The sequence below is a fragment of the Gopherus flavomarginatus genome, chromosome 20 (genome assembly GCF_025201925.1).
Source record: "Gopherus flavomarginatus isolate rGopFla2 chromosome 20, rGopFla2.mat.asm, whole genome shotgun sequence".
Classification (NCBI taxonomy): domain Eukaryota; kingdom Metazoa; phylum Chordata; order Testudines; family Testudinidae; genus Gopherus; species Gopherus flavomarginatus.
The window spans coordinates 515903-526720 of record NC_066636.1 but is presented as its reverse complement, the minus strand read 5'-3'; the positions used below and the strand labels follow the sequence as shown (position 1 = coordinate 526720).

At 70.7% G+C, this 10818-nt stretch overlaps 1 protein-coding gene across 15 annotated transcripts in view; it reads left to right on the top strand.

Moving 5' to 3' along the window:
* The first annotated feature begins 326 nt into the window (after positions 1-326).
* The window catches only part of MEGF8 (multiple EGF like domains 8), a 62610-nt gene continuing 52118 nt past the window's right edge, over positions 327-10818 (top strand). For 6 of the 15 annotated variants that reach the window (XM_050930430.1, XM_050930432.1, XM_050930427.1 and 3 more), the window contains exons 1-7: positions 1212-1419; positions 3603-3766; positions 3961-4269; positions 4685-4786; positions 5945-6125; positions 6358-6446; positions 8568-8787. In XM_050930430.1, the coding sequence (XP_050786387.1) occupies positions 1227-1419; positions 3603-3766; positions 3961-4269; positions 4685-4786; positions 5945-6125; positions 6358-6446; positions 8568-8787 (1258 nt within the window). In that variant the 5' untranslated portion in view covers positions 1212-1226. Of the gene's footprint in view, positions 347-1211; positions 1420-3602; positions 3767-3960; positions 4270-4550; positions 4584-4684; positions 4787-5583; positions 5615-5944; positions 6126-6357; positions 6447-8567; positions 8788-10818 lie in introns of those variants that run through there. The other 9 variants (XM_050930440.1, XM_050930431.1, XM_050930433.1 and 6 more) reach the window with 8 other exon arrangements.

The window sequence follows — 10818 nt, the reverse complement described above, 5'->3', positions numbered from 1 at the left end:
GCGCCCGGGGGGGAGGTTGCGGGTCGGGTCTCACGTGTCCCTGCCCGGGGCGGGGCGGGGCGGGGCCGGGCCGGGAGCCGGTTCGCAGGGTCCGTGGGGGCCGGGCTGGGGGTCCCGGGCTCGGGTCGGTCCGAGCCTGGAGCTCGCACTGAGGCACGTGCCGGGGGTTCCCTGTTCCTCCTCCGGCCGAGCCCCCCCGGGCCGGAACCAGCGAGACGGGAGCCCAGAGCGGCCGGACCGGGCCCCTCCCGCCGCGCAGCCCCGCCCGCTCTATGGTCCCGCGCGCCGCTCTGGCCCCGCGTCTCGCTGCTCCCGGCCCGGAGTCCGCCACGGGCAGAGCGAGCGGGTGAGAGAGAGACCGGCCCCCCCGGGCCCCCCCGGGCCCCGCCCCCACCGCCCCCCATAGCCGCTGCCCCCGCCCGCTGTAGCCCCCCGGCCCCCAACCCCTCTAGGCCGCGTGCAGCGCCCGGGCCCTTCCCCGGGATCAGCCCCGTGGCCGGACGGGAGGGGGAGGAGTCGCGCGTGGCCGGACCGGGGGTGGCGGGAGGGTCGCGCGTGGCCGGACGGGAGGGGGAGGGGGAGGAGGAGGAGTCGCGCGTGGCCGGACGGGGGAGGGGGGAAGGAGTCGCGCGTGGCCGGACGGAGGTCGGGGGGAGTCGCGCGTGGCCGGACGGGGGTGGCGGGAGGGTCGCGCGTGGCCGGACGGGAGGGGGAGGGGGAGGAGGAGGAGTCGCGCGTGGCCGGACGGGGGAGGGGGGAAGGAGTCGCGCGTGGCCGGACGGAGGTCGGGGGGAGTCGCGCGTGGCCGGACCGGGGGGGGGAGGAGGAGGAGTCGCCGCGCGTGGCCGGACGGGGGTGGGGGGGAGGGTCGCGCGTGGCCGGACGGGGGTCGGGGGGAGTCGCGCGTGGCCGGACCGGGGGGGGGGAGGGAAGAGAGGAGTCACGCGCGTGGCCGGACGGGGGTCGGGGGGAGTCGCGCGTGGCCGGACCGGGGGGGGGGGGTGGGTGGGGTCGCGCGTGGCCGGACGGGGGTCGGGGGGAGTCGCGCGTGGCCGGACCGGGGGGGGGGGGTGGGGTCGGGTCGTGCGTGGCCGGACGGGGGTCGGGGGGAGTCGCGCGTGGCCGGACGGGGGGGGGGGGGGGTCACCACACTGCCATGTCCCTGACCCCCGTCTCCTCCGCACAGGTCGCCACATGGAGCCCCCGGACCCCCGCTGAGCCCGGCGATGGATGGTGCCCGGCCCCCCTCCCGCAGCCCCGGCCTGCTGCTGGCGCTGGCCCTGGCGCTGAGCGGGGCCCCCTGGGCCGGCGCCGGCGACTGCAAGGGGCAGCGCCAGGTGCTGCGGGGCACCGAGGGCTTCGTCAGCGACGGGCCGGGCAACTACTCTGTGAATGGGAACTGCGAGTGGCTGATAGAAGGTGGGGGCGTGGGGGGGCACCAGACGCACGTGAGCCCCCAGCGATGCTACAGAGGCTGGCGCCAGCCCAGGCTGGACAAACGGGCCTCGAGCAGGACTTAGGGGGGACCTCCCCTCTGGGCTCAGGCTGGGGGCCCCATGCCCAGAGCTGGGCCCCGCGCTCCCTGCGCCCCCCACGCCTGGATATGGGCCCCGTGCCCCCCCCGGCTGGTAACACGCTGGGGCAGGGCCGGAGCAGAGACCCGAGGACCATTTGAGGGTTCAGAGCCCTGCCCCAGAGCCACCAGGAGCTCCTACCGCTCAGTGGGGCCAGGGAGGATCGGGGGGACTCGGCCCCAGGCTCTGGGGCTCTTTGCTCCAGCAGCGAAAGGTTGAATGTGCCCCGATCCAGGAGGGGGAGCGGGACCCGGCTGGGAGGGGAATGGCCCCTTGGACCATGGATCCTCATCCCTGAGGTCGTTACGGTCCTGCCTGGCCGGCTGTGGGGCTCTGCCTGGGGGGGAATTGGGGCAGGTCTCTGATGAGTCAGACAAGATGGGCACAGTGGTGCCTTCTGGATTTGAAATTAATGAGAGCCTGGGCGGGGGGTCAGGGCGCCATGGTTCATACTGGGACCCATTTTCCCCATGGTGGGGGTCAGGCCCTGGGGGGGTGCCATGGTGCATGCTGGGAGCTGTGCTCCCCGTGGTGGGGGTCAGGCCCTGGGGGGTGCCATGGTGCATGCTGGGAGCTGTGCTCCCCTTGGGGCCGGGGGGTCAGGCCCTGGGGGGTGCCATGGTGCATGCTGGGAGCTGTGCTTCCTGTGGGGAGGGTTAGGGCCCTGGGGGTGTGCCGTGGTGCATGCTGGGAGCTGTGCTCCCCATGGCGGGGGGAATTCAGGGCCCTGGGGGGTGCTGTGGTGCATGCTGGGAGCCGTGCTCCCCGTGGGGGGGGGGGTGTCAGAGCCCCGGGGATACCATGGTGCATGCTGGGAGCGTGCTCCCCATGGCGGGGGGAATTCAGGGCCTCGGGGGGTGCTCCCCGTAAGGGGAGTGTCAGAGCCCCGGGGGCGCCATGGTGCATGCTAGGAGCCGTGCTCCCTGTGGTGGGGGAAATTCAGGGCCCTGAGGGGGCACCGTGGTGCATGCTGGGAGCTGTGCTCCCGGGGGGGGGGAGTTCAGGGCCTGGGGGAGGGGTACTGTGGTGCATGTTGGGAGCTATGCTCCCTGTGGCGGGGGGGGGGGGTCAGAGCCCCGGGGTACCGTGGTGCATGCTGGGAGCCGTGCTCCCCGTGGCGGGGGGGGTTCAGGGCCTGGGGGGGTGCCATGGTGCATGCTGGGAGCTGTGCTCCCCGTGGGGGGGGGGTCAGAGCCCCGGGGTACCGTGGTGCATGCTGGGAGCCGTGCTCCCTGTGGCGGGGGGGGTTCAGGGCCTGGGGGGGGTACTGTGGTGCATGCTGGGAACCGTGCTCCCCATGGTGAGGGGCAGTTCAGGGCCTGGGGGGGGTACTGTGGTGCATGCTGGGTGCTGTGCTCCCCGTGGCGGGGGGGGGGTTCAGGGCCTGGGGGGGTGCCATGGTGCATGCTGGGAGCTGTGCTCCCCGTGGCGGGGGGGGTCAGAGCCCCGGGGTACCGTGATGCATGCTGGGAGCCGTGCTCCCCGTGGCGGGGTGGGTTCAGGGCCTGGGGGGGGTACTGTGGTGCATGCTGGGAACCGTGCTCCCCATGGCGAGGGGGAGTTCAGGGCCTGGGGGGGGTACTGTGGTGCATGCTGGGTGCTGTGCTCCCCGTGGCGGGGGGGGTTCAGGGCCTGGGGGGGTGCCATGGTGCATGCTGGGAGCTGTGCTCCCCGTGGCGGAGGGGGTCAGAGCCCCGGGGTACCGTGGTGCATGCTGGGAGCCGTGCTCCCCGTGGCGGGGGAGGTTCAGGGCCTGGGGGGGGTACTGTGGTGCATGCTGGGTGCTGTGCTCCCCGTGGCGGGGGGGTTCAGGGCCTGGGGGGGTGCCATGGTGCATGCTGGGAGCTGTGCTCCCCGTGGCGGGGGGGTTCAGGGCCTGGGGGGGGTACTGTGGTGCATGCTGGGAGCCGTGCTCCCCGTGGCGGGGGGGTTCAGGGCCTGGGGAGGGTACTGTGGTGCATGCTGGGAGCTGTGCTCCCTGCGGGGTAGTGTTGGGGTCCCGCGTCTGACCCCCCTGTGTCTCCCCAGCACCCAGCAGCCGGTACCGGGTGCTCCTGACCTTCCTGTTCATGGACACCGAGTGCACCTACGACTACCTCTTCGTCTACGACGGCGACTCCCCGCGCTGCCCCCTGCTGGCCAGCCTGAGCGGCAGCACCCTGCCCCCCCCCCTCGAGGCCACCTCTGGCAAGGTGACCCCCCCTGGGTGGCAGCGGGCGGGGAGGAGTGCGAGAAGGGGGGAGAGTCCGGGGGTCAGTGGGGGGAGGGGTTGGGGAAGCATGGGGCTGGGGGGAGTTTGGAGGAGGGGGGGTTACTGGGGCTGTGGGGGGTAGGTGAGGGGTTGGGGGGCCCATGTCTTTGATCCCATCTCCCCCCCACCCGCCAGATGCTGCTGCACCTGTTCAGCGATGCCAACTACAACCTGCTGGGCTTCAACGCCAGCTACCGGGTCTCGCTCTGCCCCCGCGGCTGCGCCGGCCACGGCGCCTGCGAGCCCCACGGCCAGTGCCGGTGTCAGCCTGGCTGGGGGGGGCTGGACTGCGCCGTGCCCCACTGCGACAGCTACTGCCTGGGCCACGGGGCCTGCGACCAGGTGAGCCCCCCTGAGCCCCCCTTCGTCCCCCTGAGCCCCACTGCCCCCGCCCCCGAGCCCCACTGCGACAGCTACTGCCTGGGCCACGGGGCCTGCGACCAGGTGAGCCTCCCTGAGCCCCCCCTTGGCCCTCCTGAGCCCCACTGCCCCCGCCCCCCCGAGCCCCACTGCGACAGCTACTGCCTGGGCCACGGGGCCTGCAACCAGGTGAGCCCCCCGAGCCTCCCTTGGTCCGCCTGAGCCCCACTTCCCCCGCCCCCGAGCCCCACTGGGACAGCTACTGTCTGGGCCACGGGGCCTGTGACCAGGTGAGCCCCCCCTCGGCCCCCCTGAGCCCCACTGCCCCCCTGAGCCTCTCTGAGCCCCCCTGACCCCAATGCGACAGCTACTGCCTGGGCCACGGGGCCTGCGACCAGGTGAGCCCCCCTGAGCCCCCCCTTGGCCCTCCTGAGCCCCATTGCCCCCCCCCGAGCCCCACTGCGATAGCTACTGCCTGGCCCATGGGACCTGCCACCAGGTAAGCCCCCCTGAGCCCCCCCTCGGCCCTCCTGAGCCCCACTGCCTCCCCCCTGAGCCCCACTGCGACAGCTACTGCCTGGGCCACGGGGCCTGCGACCAGGTGAGCTCCCCAGCCCCCTGAGCCCCCCCTCGGCCCTCCTGAGCCCCACTTCCCCCCTGAGCCTCTCTCAGCCCCCCTGCCCCCTGAGCCCCACTGCGACAGCTACTGCCTGGGCCATGGGGCTGCGACCAGGTGATCTCCCCAGCCCCCCTGAGCCTCCCCTCGGCCCCCCTGAGCCCCACTGCCCCCCTGAGCCTCTCTCAGCCCCCCTGCTCCCTGAGCCCCACTGCGACAGCTACTGCCTGGGCCATGGGGCTGCGACCAGGTGATCTCCTCAGCCCCCCTGAGCCTCCCCTCGGCCCCCCTGAGCCCCACTGCCCCCCTGAGCCCCCCCTCGGCCCTCCTGAGCCCCACTGCCCCCCTTACCCCCAACTGCCCCTCCCCGAGCCCCACTGCGACAGCTACTGCCTGGGCCACGGGTTCTGCGACCAGGTGAGCTCCCCAGCCCCCTGAGCCCCCCCTTGGCCCTCCTGAGCCCCACTTCCTCCCTGACCCCCCTAAGCCCAACTGCCCCCCCCCAAGCCCCACTGCGGCAGCTACTGCCTGGGCCATGAGGCCTGCGACCAGCTGAGCCCCCCTGACCCCTGAGCCCCCCCTCGGCCCTCCTGAGCCCCACTGCCCCCCAACCCCCCTAAGCCCCACGGCCCCCCCCGAGCCCCACTGCGGCAGCTACTGCCTGGGCCACGGGGCCTGTGACCAGGTGACTTCCCCTGAGGCCCCCCTCGGCCCTCCTGAGCCCCACTGCCCCCCTGACTCCCCCTAAGCCCAACTGCCCCCCCTGAGCCCCACTGCGACAGCTACTGCCTGGGCCACGGGGCCTGTGACCAGGTGAGCTCCCTAGCCCCCCTGAGCCCCCCCTCCGCCCTCCTGAGCCCCACTTCCCCCCTGACCCCCCCTAAGCCCAACTGCCCCCCCCCCCCGAGCCTCACTGCTATAGCTACTGCCTGGGCCACGGGGCCTGCCCCCCACTGCCTCAGCCACCAGGTGAGACCCCTGAGCCCCACTGCCCCTTTGACTCCCCTGCCTCCCGCTGCCCCCGCCACCAGGTGAGTGAGACACTCCCCCCAGTGCTCCCTCTCCCCTGTGAATGGAGGGATGGGCCAGGACCCAGGGCTGGGGGTCTGCGAGCCGGGACCCTCTGTCTGTCTGTTCCCGCAGGAGTCTGATCGGTGCTGGTGCCAGCCAGGCTTTGTGGGCGAGGCTTGTGACCTGGCGCTGGGCGAGAACCAGGGTGCCGGGCGCTGGTACAACCTGAGCTCCGGGGACCCCCACTTCCGGCCCCGCACGGCAGCCGCCGGTGCCGTCCTGCCCCCCACTGGGGCGCTCTACATCTTCGGGGGTCAGAGATGCTGCTGCCACGGGGCTTGGGGCACGGGGGGTGCAGGGTGTAGGGGGGTGTGGGGACCTGGTGCAGGGGGGTGGAGGATGCAGTGGGATTGAGGGGTGGTGGGGCAGGGTAGGGGTGGGGACGGGGGTGCAGGGGGAGTAGGGTGGGAGAAGTTGGGGATAGGGGTGCAGGGGGGAGGGGCAGGTGTTTGGGGCCCCCCCTCATAGCTGCTCTGCTCCCCAAGGGCTGGACCTGAACACGGCGCTGGGCGACCTCGTCATCTACAACTTCACCTCCAACCTGTGGCAGCGCCGGGTGCTGAGCCCCTCCCCGGTACGTCCCCCCCATGCCGCCCCCCCTGTGCCCCTCCTCCCACGTACGTCCCCCCTGTGCCGTCCCCGTGCCCCTCCTCCCAGGTACGTCCCCCCGTGCCCTCCCCGTGCCCCTCCTCCCAGGTACGTCTCCCCTGTGCCCTCCCCGTGCCCCTCCTCCCAGGTACGTCCCCCCGTGCCCCTCCTCCCCGGTACGTCCCCCCCATGCCGCCCCCCTGTGCCCCTCCTCCCTGGTACGTCCCCCCCGTGCCCTCCCCGTGCCCCTCCTCCCAGGTACGTCCCCCCCATGCCGCCCCCCCTGTGCCCCTCCTCCCAGGTACGTCCCCCCCGTGCCCTCCCCGTGCCCCTCCTCCCCGGTACGTCCCCCCTGTGCCCCTCCTCCCCGGTACGTCCCCCCCATGCCGTCCCCCTGTGCCTCTCCTCCCCGGTACGTCTCCCCCATGCCGCCCCCCTGTGCCCCTCCTCCCTGGTACGTCCCCCCCGTGCCCTCCCCGTGCCCCTCCTCCCTGGTACGTCCCCCCCGTGCCCTCCCCGTGCCCCTCCTCCCTGGTACGTCCCCCCCATGCCGCCCCCTGTGCCCCTCCTCCCCGGTACGTCCCCCCCATGCCCTCCCCATGCCCCTCCTCCCAGGTACGTCCCCCCGAGCCCCTTGTCACAGAGTGTGAGGGAGTCAGGGCCCTGAACCCCTGGCTTCCCGCGACACTAGGACTCTCAGAAGGTTTATTCAGACGACAGGAACACAGGCCAGGATGGGTCTTGCAGGCACAGACAACAGGATCCTCCCCAATTGGGTCCAGCTTGGGGTCCCAGGGGCACCACAGCCCCCTTGGGGGGTCAGAGCCCTGTCTGGGCTCCCTCCATTCCCCAGCCAGCTCCTGAAACCCCCTCCCCGCCCAGCGTCTCCTCCCCCCCCCCTTTGTCCAGCTTCCCCTGGCCTCTCCCCCCTCCCTGGGTTCTCACGTTACCTGCTCAGGTCCCTTCCCTCCGGCCAGTCTCCCGTCCCCCAGTGCAGCTCGTCCTCCCAGGCCAACCCCCCCCCCCCCTCAGCATTCAGAGCCCCCAGTAAGAACAGGCCCAGTTCGTCACACCCCTCTTCCCTGGTACGTCCCCCCCATGACCCCCCTGTGCCCCGTTCCTCCCCCCCTCCACTGGGCCCAGCTGAGCGGCTCCCCAGCGCCCTCCCCTACACCGTGTGCCCGGCCTCGAATGTAGATGTCCGTCCAGTGATGGTGCCAAAGGGGACATCCCGCCTTGCTTGTCTCCCCCAAGGCTCAGTGACCCCGGTCCCCGAGGCCGGGTGAGCTCAGGCTGCCTCTACCTTCCCGGCCCCAGTTCCTGGCAGCCTGGCGGGAGCGTAATGAGACGTAGCTCCTCCGGCTGCAGTAACGCCGGCACCCAAGAGCCGCTCACTTTCCTGGACAGTCACGCTGGGCTGGCGCCGCGGGTTTCCGTGCTTGGCCCTCACAGGGTCCCGGGACCTTCTGCAGGGGTCCGAGAAAGGGCAGAGCCAGCCCGGGCATCTCTGCCTGGCTGATTGACTCCGTGGCTGTTCCCTGCCGCCCCGGCTGGGTCCTTTCTCCAGGGCAGACCCCCCCCCCGCCTGCTTAGACAGACGCTAGTCACAGCCCCCCTGCTCCACCAGCTTCACGTTCCCGCGTTTTCTCAGCTGCCTCCCTGGGATGCTGGTGGCAGGTTTCAAACCATGTCCTACACAGGGGCGCATGCCTGGGGCAGCAAGCTGTGGGGGGCAGCCTGCCGGTTGCTGTGAGGGTGGCAGGCAGGGGGCTTTCGGCAGCATGCCTGCGGGAGGTCCGCGGGTCCCACGACTTCGGTGGCGGGGACACCAATGGTGCAGCACCGGCAGATCACCCGCAGAAATGCCACCGAATCCGCATGACCAGCGGACCTGTGCCACCGAAAGCCGCCCGCCTGCCATGCTTGTGGCAGCAGAAACAGAGCCGGCCCTGGTCCTACGTCCTGAGCTCCAGCTCCTGGCCCAGTGTGGGGTGTAGCGAGTGCGTCCCGCCGGGCTGGCGCAGGGCCATCAGCCGCAGACTGGGTCCCCCCCCACCCCTGCGGTGGTGTGTCCGCTCTCCCAGCGCTAACCCCTCTCTCCCCGCAGGTGGCCCGTCACTCCCACGTGGCCGTGGCCTGGCAGGGCTGCCTGGTACTGTGTGGAGGGGAGCTGGCCAACGGCTTCCTAGTCAGTGACGTCTGGATGTACCGACCCCATGAGGAGCACTGGCTGGAGCTGGCCCCCCCCAATGCCACAGCCTCCCTACCCCCCGGCCTGGCCAGCCACGCTGCAGCCGTGGTCGACACGTGGCTGTACGTCTTCGGAGGTGAGACGTGGGCTGGGAGCAGGACTCCTGGGTTCCCTCCCTGGCTCTGGGAGGGGAGGGGTGGCTAGTGGTTAGAATGGGGGGGCTGGGAGCCAGGACTCCTGGATTCTTCTCTCCCTGGCTCTGGGAGGGGAGTGGGAGCTGGTGGGTTAGAGCAGGGGGGGCTGGGAGCCAGGACTCCTGGGTTCTATCCCTAGCTCTGGACAGGGAGTGGGGGTTGGTGGTTAGAGCAGGAGGCTGGGAGCCAGGACTCCTGAGTTCTCTCCCCAGCTCTGGGAGAGGAGCAGGGGCTGGTGGATTAGAGCCGGGGGGCTGGGAGCCAGGACTCCTGGGTTCTATCCCTGGCTCTGGACAGGGAGTGGGGGCTGGTGGTTAGAGCAGGGGAGTGGGAGCCAGGTGTTCTGGGGCCCCAGGCTGGGGGCTCTCACTGCTCCAGATGAAGGCAGCCAGGACTCTGGGGCAGCATCTCCCTGCAGAGCACCTGTCACCAGGGCCAGGAGCCTGCTTGGCTCTGGGGCCTCCTGGGTCTGACCTCAGAGCGTTTGGCCCCCTGGTCACCCTGGGCCCCCCCGCAGCGAGTCCCCCTGGAAAGGGCCCCTGGGGAGCCTGTCACCCCTCATTTCTGCAATTCCCCGGGACTCTCAGCCAGCCAGTAACACAGAAGGTTTATTAGCCGACAGGAACATGATCCTAAGCAGGGCATGTGGGTACAGCCATGACCCCCCAGCCGGGTCCCTCTGTGGGGCAAGGAGCTTAGACCCCAGACTTGGGGTCCCCTGCCTCTGTCCAGCCAGCCCAAAGCTGAAACCAAAACCCCTCCAGCAGCTCTCCCCTCCTCCCCCCTCCCTTTGTCCAGCTCCCCGGGAAAGGTGTCGCCTCACCCCCCCCCTTCCTGGCTCAGGTCTCGTCCCTCCCCTAAAGTCACCCCTGTTCTCCCCTCCCCCACGCAGACAGCCTCAGTAAAACTCCCCCGCGACATTCCCAGGTCAAGCCGCCCCCTCCCTCCTGCGTGACATTGCCCACCCCCAAAGGACCCCGCCCCACCCCACAGCAACTCCCAGCCAGCGAGTGACGCGGACAGGTTATTAGTCCTGGGGACTGATCCTGTCTAACGTCGCTCCCCTGCCGAGATGCCTAGGAACATCCCACAAAGCTCAGCGAATCCAGATCCAGACGCCTCCGATCCACCCCCCCTTACGCCCCACAAGCCTTTCGAGCACGTCTCTTTCGTCGCATGCAGTCGTCTGGGATGCGAAGGAGGCTTGGAACGCAGATTGGGCTGAACAAGACAAGGCAGAAGGTTCCTGGGTTTGCCCTTCCACGGCATCTCAGTGACTTCTGAACCGAACCCGAACCAGCTAATGCACACGGGGAAGATCAGGGCCACCCCGGCGTGCGAGTGGCTCCCCACGAGGCGCCCACGAACGTCTCCACACCGAGTGCAACGGAGCCGTTACTGCAATAGACTCTGGTACCCCTGTGGGAGCCGCTGGGCCAACCAGCGAGGGGAAATGGCTGCTCTGCGCCAGGTCGCCAGGTCGTTGTCATGCAGAACAGAGCTCGTTAGCGCAGGGAGCAGGGATCCAGAGCCTGGTGCCCTGGCCTCCCCCCGAGTCCTTCCCGCAGCCCAGCCTCAGACCCGCCTGTCGCCTCCTTCGGCCTCTGTCTCTTTCCTGGGCCAGCAGGTCACCTGGGCTGCCCCAACACACCTGCAGGCGACGGGCTCTGGATACAGGGTGTCGGCCGGTCTCTGTGCCCGGGCAGCCAGTCACAGCCATGCCTGCCCTCTATGGGTCTCTGCACCGGTCACGCACCCTGACCCCCCCACCAGCTACTGGAGTAACACCCAGGGGAAACTGAGGCACACAGAATTCAGACACAACATTAAGAACATTCTCATTTCATCACACCAGACACCTGGGTTGTGTCCCAGCTCTGGGATGAGAGTGGGGACTAGTAGCTAGAGCAGGGGGTGCAGTGGGGGTTGGAGCCAGGACACCTGGGTTCCAGCCCTGCTAACCCTGCTCCCCA